Source organism: Elaeis guineensis, chromosome 7, assembly GCF_000442705.2.
Source record: "Elaeis guineensis isolate ETL-2024a chromosome 7, EG11, whole genome shotgun sequence".
Lineage (NCBI taxonomy): Eukaryota > Viridiplantae > Streptophyta > Magnoliopsida > Arecales > Arecaceae > Elaeis > Elaeis guineensis.
The window spans coordinates 1,589,312-1,610,895 of record NC_025999.2 but is presented as its reverse complement, the minus strand read 5'-3'; the positions used below and the strand labels follow the sequence as shown (position 1 = coordinate 1,610,895).

Here is a 21,584-nt window from a genome sequence, read left to right as displayed (position 1 = left end):
CAATCCTCGTACACCTAATCTTCCCTCACAAAAGTTCTTTCTCACAAAACTCTCTCTCTAGAAGATCTCTTGAACCCCTGAAGCGACGCTGTTCACTGTCCAAAACCTCCCTGCTCCTGGTCCTCTTAGCGTCTTGTCACCTTCTCCCTCTCCGTGGGTTCTCTGATTTTTCACTGAAGGAAACCGCGCCACACTTCTCTGTTCCATGTACAGGCCTTTTAAAAAGCTTAAATCCATGAGAGAACAGGAAACACAGTCCCACACACCCAAAGACCTCTTGGACGTTGGATCACAACCGGCAACACCCAGGACCTTAGATTGCGACCCAGTCCAGAAACAGCCCATAAACCGTGAGAAACGACCCAGAAACGACGTTCGATCCATCGTGGACCGTGAGAAACCAGGGGAAACCCCCTCAGTTCACAACCTCCTCTGTACACCGCCCGATCCACCGTGGATGGGATCCGGGCTCCCTCCGGGCGCATGGGCCTGGGCTGTGCCCGAGCCGTGCGCCCGGGCCGCGCATTGCTGCACACTGCGGGCACCGCCCCGCGCCACACCACCGCCACTTCGCCGGCCCGCGCCGACTCCGACAGTCCTCCGCCATTTTGGATTTCGTGCCAATTCAATCGGACGTATCTCGACCATTCAGACTCCGTTTGAGGTGATCTTTGGCTCGTTGGACTTAATTTTTCATCGCGGACTTCGCTGTGGCTCAATATGGATCGAATCTCGAGACATCAAATCTAATAATTATTTATTAAAATAAAATATAATTTGATTATATCACCGGCTCACTCCATATCCATCCGTAGCACCTTGGGACGCAATATAAGATCAAAATAGAGTTGAACCAAATGTTAACTTATAATCTTGGTTACCCATAGGACATCCTTGGGGCGGCTGTGGCAGACCCAATTGTTAATCTAGTTTAGTTTTTAAGATAATTTTTTTTGGGGAGCTTTGAATTCTTGTGACCCCTGCGATGATCGCAAAGATGCTCACCTGTCCATTATCTAGTACCTGAGTGCGTACGTCTCGCCCTACGTTCGTTTCAACCAGGTTCCCGTCACGGCCGTGCAGACAAGCGAATACAAAATGGGCACACGGAGAAAGTTTTCTCGACGTAGGCACCAGCTCGTACCTTGATAAATTTGCTCCTTCAACCCCCATCTTCGGAGCCTCGTTTCGCCGATCAGGTGGTGGAGAAGAATTAAGAAAGCATAAGCGAGGAGGAGGGGAGGCATGAAGTGGAGCAAGGTGTACTTGGATTTCATTCTTGTGGCCCTCGCCCTCCTTTCCTCTCTTCTTACCACTGTTGGCTCTGGTATGCGGTTAGGACTCGGCCAAGCCGGACAAACATGGGGGTCACCGCCCGTGGCCCACGAGTTTGGATTATGGCGATGATGAAGGTAATTTTGGACCGCCTGTTTCCTTCTGAGCGGGCGAGCTTCTCTAGTTTGGTACTTTGGTTGCGTGAATCAAACCCCGAAGCATAACACTAGCTGAGAGTGGATCAAAGACCCAGTTGTAAAAAGAAACCTAGCTTGGACTCTATGTTGGGTCCATAGGAATAGAAATGAACTGGATCAAAATTTGCCGCACTGATCGGTACCCTATTATATTATTATCAAACTAATATGCAGTCTCATACTATATCAATATTCGATATATCTCTTATCTCATACCATATATATACGGATATTATGATAGGATGGCGTATAGGTATCTAAATATTAACTTTGGATTGGGCCTTATCAAGAGTCCATCTCCATGTAAGAATACCAAGCAGACTGGTTTTAAGCCTTCTCCATCTTTGGAAAATCTTTTGTGTACTACGGGCGGTGTAGAAAATCCGACATGAATGTCCTGTCTTGTCCGATTAGTTCACATAGCCATTATTTTTCAATGCGCATTTAATGCTTACAGTTTTATTTTTTCGTTTAAAAATTTTGAATGACAAAAATATTTTTATTTTTTGAAAAAAATTATGATATTGATAGTATATTATGACATTCTACATCAAATTATGATTTTCTGCATGTATAATATGATTTTACATACAGATTTAAATTGGGCTTGGATCGGCCCATTTTGAAAAATAAGTAAGCCTGCTTATGAAAGGAGGCATAGCCTGAAGATGATATATGGATGCTCTCAAAGTTCCAGTTTCATAATATCCCAAATATAATTTAACTTGTTGCTGCTTTCATGTTGTTGCAGGACAACGACAGGAAGGACATTTTAGTTGTGCAAACGCTTCGAAACCACAAAATGGGGTCGACGCTGATAGCCACCGCTTCCGTCCTCATCTGTTGCGGCCTACTGACCTTCACCGGCGGCACCTACAACGCACCAAAGCGGCGCCACGATGAACTGGAGGTGATCTCCAAGTGCGCTGCCGCGATCCTGGCCTTGCTCTCTGCCTTGTTGTGCCAGACTATTTCTCTCATGTTCGTAAACCAAGTTAACATGCTTGCCAACATCTTGACCGTCGAGGAATGCCCGGTGACCCAAGAGTATGTGGCCAAGCTCCTAGAGAAAGGAGTCTTTCTGAGCATCGTGGGTAATAGGATCTTCTTGTGCGGCCTCCCCTTGGTTCTCTGGGTATTTGGGCCTGTGCTGGTTGTCTTAAGCTCGGTAGTCCTGATTCCAGTGTTTTATAGCATTGATTTTGTTTCTGCGGATGAGAAGGGTGAGGTCGGTGTGAAGGTGTCTGCAGGGATGAGTCATGGTGAGTTCCATGCTGCAGAGGCATAAGGGTGGGGGAAGGATTTTGTATTGATTCTTTTATTATTATTGAGGAGAAGTTCATCCTAAGATCTCTTAGATGATCTCTCACCTTCCATTCGACCAGATGTTTTGCAGATAGAATATTCATGCATCTTAATGTATATCCCTCTTATATATTCTTTTGTTGCTTGTTCCAAGAATCGTCCGATTTCTTCCATTTCCTCAGAATTTTCTTCAAATTCATAAAGGCCTTCGATTTTACAAGTATTTACTTTCTTGTTTTCACTGACTTTAATTTTGATCATTTAGTGCCGACTCTCTTACAAAATGTATGATTCTTCCAAAAGTGCTCAACCAAATAAATATTGTCAGAGAAGAACGAAGCATAGAACCCATCGTTACTCTGTTTTCCTTCAATGAGATGCCTGATCAGCTAAATAAGCTAGCAATGCTCTTGACTTCAGCAAGAATCTAGCTAATGATGTTCATGTACAGATAGTAATCTTTATATGACTGAAAATTAATTTCATAGTTCCCTATTTAACAAAGTATTGCTTCATATTTTCCTAATTAATATCAATTTCTGTCATGAACTATAACTTATGCGTGGGCCATGTCTGTTCCTTTGTGGGACCAGTCCATGACGCAAGGACATCCCAGCCCGGCCCATGATGCTCGATGAGCTGCCCCACCGTTCGCACACGTGGTATTCCACCTCACAAACTGACAAGCGGACAAAACATCCCATTTTGAGTCATCAAAAATTAATGGAGATCTACACTGCACGCACTACAACAGATAATTACAGCCGCTTGGCTCTACACAGTGATGCACTGAGATGAATGTTTGATAAATGAAGGCAATAGGAACGAGTGGCTGTGATGGGCGGCCACGTGGTGCACCCAGTTCGCCAAATTAAATGAAGATGCTTGGTACCGGTAGGGAAAGGGAATATATGCTGGGGCCATTGCATGTCAAGTTAATTTCCAACTATATATGGATAAATGGAACCATTAACTATTAAAACCTGGGACACCAATTCTAGGTACAGGACTCCAGGCGGGCAGGATATTAAACCATGCACTATTTCTCCTCGTCCCTCACAGTTGCTAGAATTCAAACCTCGTCCATCTTCTCCACCTTGCTACCAAACCCACGCTTGTTTTCCCCAGACACAATATCGAGGTGGTAGAGTATTGGAAGCATGGTGACGGAGCAGAGGAAGACCAAGACAGGCCCAAAAATCCAGAGCAGAAGGGGAAGGGCAGCGTAGAAGAGCCTATTCCCCACGGTGTTGAGAGCAAAACTCTTCTCCAAGAGATCACAAATGTAGTCGGGGGTCACCAGGTGGAGGGAGGCATCGGCGCTGGCGGTGCAGGGAGTGTTGATGAGGAAGTTGACCTGGTTGATGAACCTTATGGAGAGGGAATAGCAGATGAAGGAAAAGAGGAAGATGAGGAGGAGGGTCACATATTTGAGGGACAGCATGAACTCCCCGTGGGCACCGAACACGGTGTCGTTGAGCGGCTTCTTGATGCTGTAGGTGCTGCTGATGACCGCGGCCAGGCCCGAGCAGAGGAGGATGGAGGTCGTCGCCATCAGAGTCGACCCCATGATCGCGTTCCTCATCGTTTGCACCGCAAGGACGCTCTTCTTGTCATTGTCCTGCAGCAAATTAAAATTTCCACAAATTAAGCTAGCTATAGCTGATCCTGTGGTTTGTACGTACGTTTCACATAGAATTTGTTCGATAATGGTGATATATATATATATATGCATGCCACCAATTCATTTGTATCACTGTTGGGTGTCTGAGGACTACTTGAATAATTGATCTCTTCGAGTACTGCTGTTGTATATTTTTTTTTCTATGGCTTGGAGATAATTCTCCTCAGCCCGATTTTCCTAACAAAAAAAAAAAAAAGGTATGACGATTATTTGAGATGGTATAACAATTTCTGTTCCACTTTATTCTTCTTCTTGTTTTTCTTTTTGCTTCCAAAAATGGTGCCTCGAAAGGACTAACCAATCACAAAAGCTCAAGTTGGATACCTTCATAATGGCAAGGACCCAAAGGCGTCGACCGCTGGAGTTGATGCCGATTGTGGTGCCATGCGGTTGGAAACGGACCTTGTGCCAAAGCCAACCATGGTATAGGATGGGGAGGAGGAGGCTTAAGGGCACCAGCACCGCGTCCAAATAGCTCTCTCTCCACTCCATGCTCTCTCCCTCTCTCTCTCTACTTCCACTTGCTCAAATTAAGGCTTTGGAGTTGTATATATAGAGCACTACCTCAATGCCGAGGGACGTGGTTCCACTTTTTATTTTTTTCTTTTTCTTTTCTTTCTTTCTTTTTCTTTCTTTTTTTTTGGCGGGGGGGGGTGGGGTGTGGAGGGAGGAAGAAGGAGACTAATGGGGGTGCAATTCTCCGGCCCTTTTTGTCACCAAATTTATTCTGGGGGAGGAGGGGGAAAGAATGTACGGTCGGCGACAGTTACAGCATATAATAAGAAGAATAGATATAGAGGAATATACGAGATTCTTTTGCTAAAAGGAGGAATATACGAGATCAAAAGGAAATGGAAACTGCTGCTTAATTCTAAGAGATTCTGAGGAATACTTCTTAATGGGTTGCAGACAAAAAGGATACTCAGACAACACTTAATACAGCAAAGTCTCTTGACCAAACCTTGTTCAGTGGCCAATTAAGCAGCAGCATATTAAGCGTGCAACTTCTGTTTCTTCATGTACTGGTCCCCTCGCTCACCAAATTATTTACATAAAGTTTGATCAGGCTCCTTATAAATTTTACCTTTTACTAAGTGAGGTTCGTAGTTGGATCGGTACTGGCATTGAACAAATTAACATATATAAAACTGATTCGGTACCATAGAATCTCTCTTTGTTCTGAGGATCTGATGCCTCTCCCTCATGCAAATTCTATATATTATATACATTGAAGCAAACTGGACCATAGGTTCGACCTACTGCTAAATTTATCATGTACCCACATGATTGTATCTGGCTGGAGGAATGATTGGACGACCATTAGGAAAACCAAACCACTTTGGCTGGCGACTCAACAGTAGCGTGATCGATCATATAGTGCGGAAACGTAAAGAAACCGTATGTGACGTTTCAAATTGCAGTAGTGCGATGGGTAGCTGAGTAAGAACGTCGCTCCCAGTAACCGCCAGTGTGACTTCCACGAGGCCTTGGGATATCAGATGAAGTGGTGGGGTCACGCCACCAGCGTGAGTTTATTAAAATTTTTCAGAAGAAAAAGGAGGACTTGATTGGCGTCTGCTTTCTTGTTTGCTTGGCCTGTCAAACCGCATAAGCCATGAGTATAGATGTGACGGGTTGATAATGTTATCATAGCGTCTCTACAGTACTCACGACATTTGTGTGCATTTCTTAACCACTATATGCAGCAAATGCCAGTCTAGTCCCTAAGCATTTCTCTACCTACTAAATTGCACTGAGGACAAGTGTCATGCATTTCCATCAATAACGATATGATATCCGGCCTTTTGGGGTATGGATTACTGAAGCAAAAGGATGATTAAACTACTCCTTCCTCACCCAAAAAAAAAAAAAAAAGAATATGCACTGAAACCAAGCCTCTTTCTTTCCTTTTTTGGTTAGATCCAAGAGCATAATCTATGTTAGTGCATCAAAATGGAAATGTGTCGTAGCATTAAGCTAAGGGAAAGTTTAGACACTAGCTATGACAGCTATAATTATACATAGCTGGGTAAGCTAACCTGTGTACGTGATATTGTGCGCTCTCAGCTGGAGCCACCGAGAAGTAAATGGATGACATGATAGAGTCTCATTTTATTTTGTCTAAGGCTAACAGCGCCACGGCGTTGCCTTCTTGGTTCGTCCGTCCTTTTCTAAGCACTGGCTCAACCGCATGAAAATGAGGGTGCTTGTCTAAATCGGCAGTCTTCTTCTTCATGACATATAAAATATTCTCCTCTAACTGGTTGAGGAAATGTTAAGCCTCCTCTGTTGACCGGGGACACAGCATCATGATCTCATTGGAAGGAAAGATTTTGCTTGTTTGCCACTGGTCTCAATCTTCCTTTATATGTGACGTCCAAATGTGAAGACCACTTCATCACCCTGTTTGGAGTCCTCTTTTTGGAGAGGTGATAAAAAAAGGTGATCAAAAGAAGACCAATTTGTTGCTTCAGTGCGACTTGCACTCCGTCCCGTCGTTCAACGTTACTGCCATCAAAAGATGGAAAAAGCGACTCGAACGACTGGCAAAGGGTCATTGCTGCATTTTTTTTTGTTTAAAGCTAGAGTACCATATGAAGATGATTTGCACACGCATAAAAATAACCCTTGCTCTTAATGGTGCAAACTATTATATATATATATATATATATAAGCTAGAGTACCCTATGAAGATAGTCTGTATAATGATGACCTAAACTCTCCCCGTCTCTCCCTCTCTCTTAATCTTGTATAAGTTCTGGACTAAAACTCAACACACCTAGCTAGGGACCTAAATCTTATGTACCAAAGCTGAAATTTTATTTTATGTAAACTGTACGTCCAATCTCATCCATGATCTTACTCAACTATGAGGAAGCTAGGAATCTTGGCCAATACCAAGGCGAAAGAAGCGTAATTAATTTATCCAATTTTTAATGACTTGCCAACTTGGTTCTAATAAAACAAAGATCTGACCCAGACTTGCAATTTCTAATTTTTAAATCAGATCCACATATCCAGCTTATCCAGCGACATCGAGTGGAAACTGAATACCCATGTCTCTTTCAGTATATTCCGGCATATTTCCTAAGCTGGGTCCAGAGTCCATGACCCATGGCCGGTAGAATTGCTCCGGCTTCGGAGGTCTAAGTTAAAGATGAGAGGACCCAAGTACATGCCACTCACCTCACCAATGTGTGAGTGAGGAGGTGGCCTCAGAAGTGTTGGTCTGCCCGTCTAAATAACAGGGTAGTGGAGGGCGCACAAGAGCTTGACGCGCCTGCTAACGGAGACAGTAGGGACAGGAGAAGAACCAAATAGTCTGGCTGATGACGTCGATCAGCAGATGCTAGTGGGTCTGTCGGCATGTCTCCATGAGCAGCAGTAGAGAAGCCCAGTCAGCAATGTCACGTTCCAATTGTTTAGGAATTGACAGAAGGTCAGCCGAGTGAATGAATAGTGCTGCACTGCTCCAATTCACCAATATAGTTCCCCCGTATGCTTCATCATCATTGACAAGGGGTCACAACCTAACCAACAATGAACATTGGGTCGGATCGACCTACGACTAAAATAAGAACACACAAGACCCACATCAACGAGAAGAGATGGTGCCAAAATTTCACTATGGTGCTTCGCTTGTTGCGCTCCGCTCCGCTTGCTTCCGGCCAAAGAGTTCCTTTTTCCTATCGAGAGCTTGCAAACTCCATACATGCTCGAGAGAACTTGACTCACGTCTTACCAATTTGACCATTTCCAGCACCGGGTCGAGCCTCTTCAAATCATATCCAACCATTTAACGCATCACCACTCCAATTGACTCGCCCATAACCTACTCCACTATATATATTAGTATGAGCCAGCACTAATGTAACCCATCCAGCCACAAATTAGCATATTCAAAAAAAAAAAAAAAAAAAAGAGTGCTAAGAAAATATAACTAACCATATTTTAAAATCTTAGTTTGCATTTGGTGCATCATCAAATAATCTTAAAAGATAATCTAGATTATCTGCAGAATAGATTGTTACCATTAAATTACTAGTAATGTTGATTACTGTGTTTGATACACACAAGTAATATTATAGTAAAATTACTAAAAATCTTAATTGACTTGTTTGGCATGACAATCAGATTACTGGTAATGTAACATTAAATTTTCAAAATATGCTTTCCCCCTTCTTCCTTCAGTAATCCATTTCTCCTTCTTTCTTCCTTCCGCTGCCCATTTCTCTCTTCTTCTTCCTTCTATATCCCCGACGATACCCTCTACTACCATTCTCACGTCCGGGTGGAACTCCACCGCATCCCCCAGTGGTAACTCTCCCGGATGAAACTCCATCGCATCCCCACTGCCGGATATGGAGCCGTAGGGGATGGAGGAGATGCGACGGATGAGGGGATGGGAGGGGAGCGCGGTCGGGGGGCAAGAGACAGTGCCGATGGCGCGACAGGTGGAGGGCCGCCTGGGGAGGGGAGCACGAAGCAGTGACAGCGACATGATCGCCGGAGGGGAGGTTGGTGGGGAAGGCGCGGGCAAACGATGGGTGGCACCACGTGGAGAGGGGGTGGGAAGGGAGGTGCGGAGGAGCGATGATGGTGCCGCATCGGGGGGGTGGAGGTGCTTGCTCGGCAAGGAATCACGAAAAGAAAGAGGGGTTTAGTTTATTTTTTTGATGATAGCAATTTTATCCAAATATTTTATTATCAGATTATCAAATATTTGGTAATCTGGATAACCACCCTTTCCTTAGATAATCCGGATTATCTTCTGGAAGGTAATCTGAATTGCCATCCAAAGAACATACCAAATGCAGTAATCCAATGGGGCCCCTTTAAATTGTTAGCAATTTGCATAGATTGCCAGCTACCAAATGCAACTTTAAGTCCATGTTCAAGACCTGAATTGTACGAATCCCACCAAAATAAAGTTTCACTCTGAGTCAGGTATCAGTTACATTCAACCTACTTTAAAACAAGAGTCAAAATTTGATTCGTACCTCCTAAATTGAACCATCACCGACCTAACAGTAACAAAGTCAAATTCTTTGTACACCATCCACGGTGTAGAAAATCCAATGTGGAGTGCACCGTCTTATCCAATTGGGCTACATAGCCATCATTTTCCAACACACATTTAATGCCTGCATTTTCATTTTTTTCGTTTGAAATTTTAAATGATAAAAATATCTTTCTTTTTCTAAAAAAATTATGACATCATGTACCGATATTATGACATCCTGTGTTGAAATTATGACTTCCTGCATAAGATGTCATAATTTTTTTACAAGATATCATAAAGAGATAAAGATATTTTTATCATTAAAAAATTTATAAAATTTTTAAATAAAAAATATCTTTATCAAAATTATGATATTCTATGTTGGAAGTCCTAATTTCAGTGTATGATGTCACAATATCGGCATAGGATGTCATAATTTTTTTAAAAGATAAGAGATATTTTCATCATTCAAAATTTTAAATAAAAAAATAAAACTACGAACATTAAATATGCATTAAAAAATGATGACTATGTGACTTAGTCAGACGGGACAGTGTGCTCCATGATAGATTTTCTACACCGCGGATGGAGTATAAAGAATTTCTCCAGAGCCAAAACAAGAAAGCTCATGCTGGTTCAGTATTTTTTTTTTTTTTGTGGAATCATGTTGGATCAGTTTTTGCCACCAATATACATCCTATGTGATGGAATGTTATGCAAAATCCTCCAAACAAAAAAAAGAAAGAAAGAAAAAAAGTTCAGGCGACCTATATTCACCACACATTGTATTCCTTGCTCCTATAAACTTGAGGCCCAGAATCACAACAACAGGATTCACAAAAAGCCCAGGTCCACAATCATTACGATCGGCTGCAAAGTCAGGCCCACTGTTGTAGGGCCTAGAAAAGCTCTTAATCGATGGATCCGACATAAGATAATCCAAGAACTACTTGGTCATTAAACAGAGTATCATATAATTATATTTGATGAATCATCAATATAGATTAGTCCAGCCAATATTCCATTCTCCCCATAGAACACAGTCCTTACAGAAGCTGTTGTGGGCTCTTTCCACCGGTATCTACTCAGCAATAGCTGGATTCTATCATTTGATGCTCAGTTTAATGTATTCATAACCCCGTACAGACACCAAATGACATGCCAATCATATCACCGGGCTAGCAACTACTTTCTGGTCAGGGACCCATGGTTGGTCAAGGACGCAACTCTGTAATGATTAAAGACCATCAAGCTAATCATTGGCAACGAGGAAATAAGATCCAGAAATGTAGTATCTGTTCACCTGCCATTCTCTCAGCTCAGACACAAGTCAGCATTCATTTGCTGCCTGCCATCCCATTATCCTGCTCCTTTTTAATTGTACATGGCCTTTCATTCATGCATGGGAGTGCGTGGTCACTGAATTGAGTCACATTGCTTCTGCTTCTCTCAATCAATTTGCAACAGAACCAAGGGATAACTCGTTACCGTGAATGGGTTCAGTGAATCAAATAGAGTGCACAATAATGGAAGAGAGAGGCTACATTTTGGCCATGAAGGGCTCAGCTCACAACTCTGAAAAGATGGAGATGCTGCTTGGTTTTTGCATGTGAGTCGATGCTCGGCTTCTTCCACCGGATGTTTCTGTTGCCGTCAAATCTGGATTCTGAAAGGGAAAAGGGGTGGTCGGTTGGTGGAGGCTCATGATTGGAAATATGATTGGATAGGATCTGCCTGACCTGAGCTGGTGATTGGTGGATGCCTAGATTTGGTTGGTTGAATGTGTTGCCCCATGGATGGCGGCATTGCAAATGATTGCTGCAACAAGAGGGGGAAATAGTGAGATTAATATTGAGACATGCTTTTATACATATATATATATATATATATGGGAAACAACTTTGCAAATTACCCAATGACTCACTGAATGGGCACTTCAAAACTGTGGGCAAGTAAGAGAACAAGAGTTTTGGTTACAGACTATATTTCGAATTGTGATTCGGTATTTACTACCAGTGATATTTCTATAGAACTTTGAACTGAAAGAAAATTAAGTCATTTTCAGTTACAGCTTTCTTCAACCTATCAGTTTTCTGCATCAGCTAACAAGGTCCTCCTTAACAGCTCTTTTCCAGATATAATGGAGATAAAATTTTCTCACACTCAACTCATATCATTTTCAGAGGATATCACTTGATATTGGTAAGATCAGAAAATCAACCAATGACTGCAGATTAGCATGGAACAATGACGACAGTAGTGATGATGCTCTGCATCTTATAATAATGCAACAGACAACGGTATCAAGCAGACACCACTGTGGCAATGCATCAATTATATGATGATGACGGGTACAATGAATTTATAGCACGGAAAGAACTAGAAGCTGGATATCGACATTTGGAGAAGGATATGGCCTAATGCATTCATGTGCAAACATACATATAAGCAAGAATGCTGGGCTTCTTGCTTTATCAGCAAGATGCAAGCAGGGCATGTGCGCTGCTTTGGAGCAGATAAAAAACCAAAATATCTTATCCCACTGTCATGCTTTATCAATTCAGTCACTGCAGATTGAGGTGCAACTGCAATAACTGCCATGGCAGAAATAAACACATGGTTAAAACAGTTCCAACAAAAGTGAAATACATGAAAAGTTACAGCAAAGAATAAAGAAATAAAAGGAATCAAAATGCCTAAGAAAAGAGGGATGGCTCAGCTTGGACTGGTACCCGAAACAAATTTTAATTTCAAGTTTTAAAAGTATCAAGGAAGAAAACAAAAGGGCCCTTGTTTCCATTGGAGTGTTAGTTGTTGCTGAAAACCCATGAGATATAAAAATTATTCTTACCAAAGCCACAAGATGAGAGTATTTGGTGTCCTGTGCTGTAGTTGGTGTCCTGTGCTGTACCTCATGCCAAGACAAGGACCTAAATAAATTTTATAAACCCTACAAAACCCCACTACCTTGACTACCTTCCTGAAAGCTTCACATGCATTGCTAAGATCTTCCCACTTGGGCAATATTATAAAAATGATTCCTCGTTTAACATAAAGTATCATATTATCTCGAATTTAGTACTCTCAGTCTGAGCACTAAGACCCCATATGCCAAATCATACAGTGCCCTGCATTCAGTTCAAAACTTAACCTTGATATCAATGAACTTATTCCACTTTGATAGAAATCTTATGTCCATAAACTTTTCAAAATGACTGATACACCAGGACTTTAAAAGCATGAACAGCTGAAAAAGATTCAGCAAAGATTGCACTAGTATTCTAGCATTTTAGCAAAATTAGCAACGAACCTTAACTTACTTAGCAGTTATTCTTCACTCCACTGCAGTCCATCTTCCAAATGAACCATTAGACAAATGAAGCATGTAATAGTGGATAAACATAACATGTATTATAATAGCGATAATCATGAAACAATAATGATACACTTAATAACAAAAAAATGATGATAAGATTATTGTCCAATCAGATGGAAATTTGAGGGTACATTCCACCGATCAACGGTCAAAATAATTGTCTAAATCAATTTGCCTGGTAAAGCATTGGGTCTTATAGATAGTGGATGCAGTTTATATTGATGAAGATAGCTGCTAATTGGATGAACTCTGTAGTACGGGGTCACAAAAAAGGCACCATTAAGTGCAGATATAACTAACAGCTTTCATCTCGTATCTGGAAACTTTTCGTTCACCAGCCACTCCAGTGATGAAGCTTGCAGATTTATTGTAGGGAAATAACAGAATCTGTCGATAAAAGATTGTAGACATTTTCTAATTCAAGAAGATGTCATAATCAAGGAAGCTGTCAATCTCGAATATGGCCGTCAATCTCCAAGAACTTGTCTTCAAGTGCAGAAGTTTCCTTCAGCTTTACATCATCTCACAAGAGCTGGTTTTATTGGTTGTAGCTATGCTAGATCTTGAGGCTTGAGGTCGTTCGGTTACCAAGAAAGAAAAGAGGGGGAAAAGGTTAACCATAAACTGCTTCAGCATACTAATCATCATCACCACCAAAACTCAATTATATGTTGGACCAAATTAAGTCATTCATACTGGTGAGCAGTAGAACTTCCATGTGTTTTATTTAAATCATGATTGGTGAAAGGCAGAGTGAGACTCCATACACAAAAACAGCCAATTAGTTTAATTTATCAAATCTGTATATCATTGTAGAGGAAAAGGTTGGGAAATTAAAAAAAAAATGTGAGCAAGCTGACCATTCAGTGCCTAAAATTTAAAACCATATCAATTATCATTAGACATTCCAGTAAACTTAATGAATCAATTGCATATTTTATTTAATAATTATAAATAATAGCAAATAAGAACTTCACATGTGACTCAAGTTTCTTACCATCAGCCACGTTCTAAAAGTACACAGATTGCATTAAAAAATGATCATAATAGACACATAAATAAGATAAGCATATGTTAAACAAAATGCGAAGTATTAAGGAACAAATACTAAGGCAAGCTGAGGTCTTCAAATCATGCACTCTAAGCTGTGCCTTGAAATACCGAATCGAAACTGGTGCATCATTGATTTTATTTAGAATTTTAGATTAAAAAAAAAAGCAAAACAAAAAAAACAACAACAACAACAACAATATGATATCATACATATAAAAAATTATTACAAAAAAAGTAAAAATGTGCATGGAGCATTTACTATCTGATAATGTGTGGAAAATTCCGTCGTAGTCTGATTTCACTAAAGCCTCACCTACAAGATTTGACTATAGTACATTCTGATCTTCAGTTGTGAGTTTTGGAAATGTCTTCATCATTGGTTCAACTATTAAAAGGGGAGAAAATATTAAAGCATTTTTTAAGAAAATAGAATGCATAAGGTGGTTCTGATTTTGCCAGCTGGATGATGGAGATGGTTCATCTAAATCTTTTATTCGGCATAGGAAGCCCACACTAACTCCAAACCCCCCAATAAAATCACAGAAACCAAGAGAGTCAAACTTCTTAAAATATCGGTCCTATCAATCTACAATTTTACATAAATGATAACTTTCTTTAAAATTATTATAGCAAATACTTATCACATACAATGCTGATAAATTATAATACAATAAAGGATCCTAACTTCTATAAATTCTCAACTTCTCAGCAGGATTCCATCCCATCTCCTGCCACCACCCCTAAAGAAGAGGAAACTCCAGGTAGGTTTCCCTACTTCAAAATTTCCAAATCACTGCATAAACTTTTATGGACTCCAGAAAGCCCAGCAACAAGATCACAGAGATAGTAAGGCTCCAACAGGTGCTAAAGAAGTGGAAGAAGCTTGCAGTCGCACCAAAGAAGAGCGGCAAAAAGAGCATCAATTTTCTCAAGAGAACTGTCTCCTTCTCTGACACTTCAGCACCCTCCAGTGACATCCCAAAAGGTTTCTTTGCAGTCTGCGTTGGAGAGGAGATGAAGAGGTTCGTGATCCCAACAGAATACTTGAGTCATCAGGCCTTTGGCCTTCTGCTTAAAGAAGCAGAGGAGGAGTTTGGGTTCCAACAGGAAGGTGTGCTGAGGATCCCATGCGAGGTGTCTGTATTTGAAAGCATACTGAAGGTGGTGAAGAAGAAGGAAGGGTTTTGCTGTTGCTCTTCGGAGGCTGAGTTGGCCCAGTGCCATCACCCTCAGAATTCACTGTGTAGATGATTATTGGTATAAGCTACTTTTCTCTTCATTTTAGAAGGAAAAAAAGAAAAACTTGCGACTTTTCTTCCTTTTACTCTTGTGAAGAGAGTACATGAGTTGTTTAAGGTGCAATAATATGGAGAGTTTTGCATAAGTAGCAGGAGAAGAGGGAAATGTGATCAAGGATTAACTAACTTGATTCCTCCATGCTCATTTTTGGGAACACTCAAAGTTGGTGATTTAGCAGACGTTTTGTCAACACTGGTAACTCATAGAATATATATTCTTATTATAATTTATTTTTTACGAGGTTGTTTGACAAGTGAAATGTTGACAGTCTCAAATACATACAGTTCTCAGAACAAAACACACTAATTTCCAACACAAATAGCATAAACACAGAACAAACCACTTAAAACAACAAGCAGGCATACAGGAAGGATCTAATAATCATGATAACATTAAGTGGAATATCACGACTACATATTATCATCATGTACCTGAATGCAGACTGGTACTAGGACAATGATCCCTCAACCCGGGCCCAAAAAGAAGGAAAAAAAAAAAGAAAAAAAGGGAAAAAGGGCACATATTGGATGGTAAATCTGGTCAAAGTTTGTCTAGATTCATGTGCTGCTAGATCCTATCTTGAAGGCTTTCGAATTAAATGAATAAAAGAAGTTGTATGAAATATTTTTCTTAGAAAGAACAATCTGAGGTAGTCTGCGATGCACAAGTCATGCCTTCTTTGTGACTCAAAAGTAAACAATGCATGAGACAGCTATGGCACCAGGAATGATGCATGAATCACACTGTGGGGCAACATGGAATGTCCAAGATTACCGTTGTAGAGGTGGGATGCATTCAGTTAGCTGTATCATAATTTCTAGAAGAACTTTCTGACGACTTCTTCCTTTCTTTTTCCTCAAATAACACTTGCTACCGTTGATGGCAGGCTGTACATAGACTACTAGCATATTCTATGCTAACCATTCTTAATTTAGATGGTGGGATCGATCCACTTAAAAATTCTAGCCTATCCGTGTAGCTTGATAGGGAAATTTAGGGGAACTCGTAAATAGATGAATGAAATAGAGATCCCTTCACCTGTCCATAATCTGATCACGTCTTAGTCTCCACCGTCTATCACAGTGAGCAATCCCTTCCTCTCTTGCTCCAGATGGCACCGTTTTCCGTCTCCTCAGACTCGATCTAGGTGCATACTAGGTATTCGACAGAATGACGCGAAGAAAGGGTACCCTCCGGCATCGGATCCAGGCGCATTGGTGCTTGTCGGTAGTCATGGACTTGGGATATGGGCTTCGAGGTTCGTTTCCTTGGGTCCATTGGAGTCCAATAGCAGGACTGACCTTGTTGGCCTGGACTTGTGTAGAGATACTCGTGTTTTTTCTTTTGGCATGCGGCGGCAAACATTGCCTTGCAGCAGTCGACGCATTTGGATTGTATTACTCGAGAAAAAAAATAATAAAATTTAAGTATTGCTCCATCTCTACATAAAATTCTTGTAATTACGACAAAATCACAAGAACGGCAAAGCACCCCAAGAAGCGCAAAACATCAGCCTCGCAGCACCCCGATAAGGGCGAGGTCATGGCACCAGCTGATCGCCCAATTAAGAACATGGTGAAAGAGATTTTGTTCATTACACGAGATCCATTGCACGATATATATCCTCCTCAATTTCCCCCTCATCCATGCAACATAGAATTGTATCGATGGTTGTATGTCTAAACTTCACATTATTCCCCTAATAATAATTAATCTATATATATATATATATATATATATATATCCAATTAATGGCTAGCTATTACATGTCAAAGGTCGCTTGGATTATGGTGTCTTTCTAAATATTCCTACAGCTTCAACGAGGAATTCTTGGCCTTCTTTTTCTTGTTCTTCCCCGAATCCGATTTCTCCAAGAGCCTGAGGATCCGTTGGAAGTCCCCTTCTTCGCACGGGATCCTGAGCCCACCGGTCTGCTCGTATCCAAACTCCTCGGCCACCCTCTCCATCAATGTTCGGAAGGCGGGAAGGCAGAGGTAGCTCGTCGGGATCACAAATCTTCTCATCTCCACCCCCACGTACACAGCCAAGAACCCCTTGGGCACCACCATGTCTTCTTCTTCCAGCAACGAGTCTTTCAAATCCTCGCCGGAGAAATCCTTCTTCCCCTTGGAAGAGGAGGAGGAGGAAGAGGAGAACAAGACCGGCAATTTCGGAGGCCGAACGAAGTATCCCATCATTCTTCGATCGCTAGAATCGATGCAACAAAGAACATATAATATATATATAGATATATAAGGAAAACAAAAAAAAAAAGATAGATATCAGCAACCACAACAGATATGTTCCTTTCTTTCATGAAAAAGAAAGAACCAGAAAGAGCCAAGCCACCATACACGAGGGTTATCTGAACAGAATTTTATCAGATAACAGCATGATGACCGGACGTCAGCAATGAAGCCTGAAGTTACGTACAAAACGATCGAGCTTTTTCTCTTCGCTCTTGTCACAGAGCTTTTTGGTGGTGGGAATTGGACGAGGTTTGGATTTGGTCGCAGGGAATTAAACGGTCTGAGGCTCTCCTTTCTCTGCGTCTAGGAGAAGGAATGGATCGTGAGAGAAGAGGAGAGAGATGGAAGGGACTTGTTATGGCCTCGAGCGTTCCTATTTAACGGAATAACTAAATCGGTTAGATGGGGCATGTCTATCTATTTTTGCGTTGGAATGGCTTCGTAGATGTCTACTAGTTTGGTGGTTTCTAATTAATTTGTCGACGATCTTTGTCAGATTTCCAGTTTTATTGTAGTCTTCGTTGGCCCAACTGGAACTTTGGTGCGTTATTGTTGGGCGGATCCTCGCGCAACAAAGTTGGGTGCAGCTGTAGATATGACCGGCCATCCAACCAAGGAGTCCACAAGTGCTTGCTCATATACAGTGTATCTTATTTGATGGCCATCCATGCGTCTTTTAGACAGTGGATGGAGATACACAGTATATGCATGAAGAATTCTGGTTGGGTTAGAATGGGTGTCATGGCCCGGCCCATGTAATAAATTCCAGCCCAAATGATAAAAAAAAATAGAAAGAAAAAATAGAGGAGAAGACTCCGAAAGGGAGTCTTCTTCCTCCTCTCACCGACTCCCAACAGGAGTCAGAAAGAGGCTCTCCTCCTACTCTATTTAAAAGGAAGACTCCTTCTCCCTTTTTTTCACGAAGAAAATCGGAGCCAAACGGCGAGAATCGTCGGAAATCACTCGCAAGAGTCCATCACTGTGCTCGCCTCGATTACTCGCCACAACGGTCACCGGAGCTCGAGGTAAGCCCGATTTCTCTCCCTCTCTTCTCCTCCTTCCTTTCCGTGCCCGTGTGCATAATCGCCGGCGACCGGAGATGCCGAATTTTGTTGCAGAAGAAACCTCTGTTTTTACCCTCTTTTCTTCGATTTTTCGGGCACCAGTGGTTGTCGTCGGCCACCAGTTTGGGTCCCTCCAAGTCGCCCGTCGTCGCCTTTTATCGCCGGCCAGTCTCGTGCCGATCGACTGCCGGCCGACCGACTAATCGAGGGGATTGTGAGGTCCCCTGTTTCGGCCTAAAGGAAGCCGCGGGAAGAAGAAGGAAGGAAAAGAAAAAGAAAAGAAAAAAAAAAGAAGAAAAGAGAAGAAGAAAAATAGAAAAAAGTATATATACAGACTCTCTGTTTTCTCTCTCTCCCTCTTTTCTTCTCTCTACTTTCTCTTTCTCTCTCTAATCTCTCTCTAGGTTATTTCTCTCTCCTAAGATTTTTTAGAATTTTAAGAAGAATGATGATGAATTTAAATGATCTTAGTGATGAATTTTTGATTTGTGATCGCCGGACGGTATACCGGCATCCACTTTGATCAGATTATGTATTTTTAAGATTCTATTTTTTATGATTTTATTGAATTATCCATATGATAATCTCAGCATGATTTGATCTGATCGATCGGATTTATTGAATCATATCATCTGAGGAGTCCAAGATGAATTTTCTTTCTCTAAAACTATTTCTCTCTCTTGATTGATTTCTTTTTCTATAAAAATTTATCAATGAAGAAATTTTTTTTAATATTTCTGATCTGATTCTAATGAAGAATCTTGATCCATGATTGTCGATCACGTGCTGGTACTCATCTTGATCAGATCAGATATTTCTCAATTTGATCATCTATGATTTCGATTTAACTATGACTTGATTAGATTATTTTGATCACACCAATCGAGATATTAGACTATGGTATCTGATTAATTTGGATTGTACCTCATAAATTCTTTCTCCTCTGATTTTCTCTCTCTACTTGATTTTATGAAACTAATGAAGAAATCTCGATCCTATCACTTCGAATCCGATTGATCTGATAGTCAAACTTTGGATCGTTTATGTCCTAATTAGATTTTGATTAGATGAAATTAGATGATCGGACCCAATCTAAATCATTGAAATATGGTATTCGTATTTTTTTTTATTATTGAATTTGATTCGTATAGGTATCGTTGACACCTGATAATCGGATATTGTGATATGGTTTATGAACTGAAGAATTTTTGGAAAAAAATTTATAGAATTATGTGAATTTATGGGAATGTATTCGAGATAAGTAATATTTTACTTTTTTTAGATTTATCGGTAAATTATAATATATTTTTCTGACATAAATTGTAAAACGATGCATGAATTGAATGAATAATATTTTATTATGAAAAATATCTTATTCAAAATGTTATGATGAAGCATGATTGAACATATTAATTTTATGATGTATTATATTGATTGATTTTGATACTACATGATTATATATTTTTTTATCAAAATTAGAATATAAAACATAATTTATGAAGAATTCTGATATAAGAACAATATGAATTGACAACCTGACTATGTAAAGGGCTCCACCAATTGGAGCATATACGTTGGCAATTGATTTATCCTGAGGGTTTATGTCACCAGCGAGACCAGCAACATTCGCTAGAGAGACCAGCGACAAACAGTCAGAGAGACTAGTGGTTCTAAAGGACTTTGCTGCCAGATGATTCACAGCTCACCGCAAGAAGATACGCGGTGTTATAACCCTGCCACAGAAAAATATGGTCATAGCTCATGGTTGACGAAAAGAATTTAAGAACGAAAGAAATTGAAATCTCGAAAGAAATTCGAATTTTGAAAAAGAAATAAATTTGGCATGAACTATATTGCACAATCGAAATTGATTTCAAATTGATAAACTCTATATGCTTATTTTTTATAAATGATTATTTACTTTAATGCCTGATGAAACCTGTTGAAAGTGATCATTGCTTACTCGGCTGTCTAGCTCATTACTCATATTTTATTTTTTTATAAATATTGAGAATTAAGATGATACAAGATATGAATGGAAGAGTGATCAGAAGCAGAATCTCCATACTTTTATTTTAGGTTGAAAGTCTTATTGAATTTGATGTAAGCCTATGAATCATTGTTGAATTTATTGAGATATTAAAAAAAAATTTAGATCGTCATATTTTGGATCTAAATTATTGACTAATTATTCCGTGTTGTTTTAGAATAGCATGATAAGATGCCTTGCATGTTTATGGGAAGAGATTTCTATGAGTATGCGGCGGTTGTCATGACCCTCGATTCACAATCTCAATCGGAGGTGTGACAATAAATTAGGGTTTACTATGATTCAAAATATTTTTTAAGGAATTCTCCTATTTTGGGGACCGCTTGTCTCCTATTTAGAAAAGGCTTATAGACATGGCTGATAAACAACTGGCCATCAAATGGTTTGACGAGAGTCAAATCTAGTGACATCTGACATGTTGCATAAAATTTTGCCTAGCCATAAAGGAAGATGTAGCAGCATAGGCAACCAGATGAAATAGTCTTTGAAAGGAGATGGAGTTAATTATATTATTGCTTATTTTGTAACTTTATAAAAAGTTGCTAATAATTTAAAACATAGTTAAAAATCTTGTGCAGCAATAGCAAAAGGTTACTCAACATATCATGTTTAGAGAAATTAAAATTCATGACTCCTTTCCTTTTCTAGTTTATAGATAAGCAAGAATATGTTCTTTGGCACAAATGCTAGCATTGCTAGTTATGCATTTTGTATTTGATTAATTTCATGTCAAACTAAAAAAATTCCTAAATTGGTGTTTAGATGTTCTAATATGCTTTGATTTTAGTTTAAATCTAGTAATAAAAAAATTTTGACAGGTTATTTAAGAGAATTAAAATCATTGATCGTGTTTGATCTTTGATAGTAGATTAACAGAATCATAAGATATCTTTTCAATAAAATTGGGTTGCCGAGCCTCCGTTTCATCCCCAATAAAAAGAAAAAAGAAGGATGAATCATGAGACATCTTAATTGTGCAGATATTCAACATGTTCAAGCTTCTTATGAAAGCATAGTTTGTTTTCACAGA

General features: G+C 40.1%; 2 protein-coding genes and 1 long non-coding RNA gene across 4 annotated transcripts; 1 reads left to right on the top strand and 2 right to left on the bottom strand.

Moving 5' to 3' along the window:
* The first annotated feature begins 1,154 nt into the window (after positions 1 to 1,154).
* LOC105049356 (uncharacterized) lies at positions 1,155 to 2,894 on the top strand. The gene is made up of 2 exons (XM_010928977.4): positions 1,155 to 1,412; positions 2,224 to 2,894. Exons 1-2 carry the CDS (start codon positions 1,362 to 1,364, stop codon positions 2,758 to 2,760), a joined length of 588 nt encoding a protein of 195 aa, XP_010927279.2. The 5' UTR covers positions 1,155 to 1,361; the 3' UTR covers positions 2,761 to 2,894.
* Positions 2,895 to 3,705: 811 nt separating this feature from the next.
* Positions 3,706 to 4,993, bottom strand: LOC105049287 (uncharacterized). Its single transcript, XM_010928891.4, has 2 exons — positions 4,786 to 4,993; positions 3,706 to 4,398 (listed from the first exon to the last, which is right to left on the bottom strand). Exons 1-2 carry the CDS (start codon positions 4,951 to 4,953, stop codon positions 3,850 to 3,852), a joined length of 717 nt encoding a protein of 238 aa, XP_010927193.1. The 5' UTR covers positions 4,954 to 4,993; the 3' UTR covers positions 3,706 to 3,849.
* A 5,096-nt stretch (positions 4,994 to 10,089) lies between these two features.
* LOC109506091 (uncharacterized) lies at positions 10,090 to 16,940 on the bottom strand. Of its 2 annotated transcripts, XR_012142886.1 has the most exons (4): positions 16,230 to 16,939; positions 11,934 to 12,057; positions 11,203 to 11,281; positions 10,091 to 11,129 (listed from the first exon to the last, which is right to left on the bottom strand). It is a non-coding gene; the product is annotated as an uncharacterized lncRNA (long non-coding RNA). The 2 variants fall into 2 exon arrangements; XR_002165082.3 differs by lacking the exon at positions 11,934 to 12,057 and having other exon boundaries at positions 10,090 to 11,129; positions 16,230 to 16,940.
* Between the last annotated feature and the right edge of the window lie 4,644 nt (positions 16,941 to 21,584).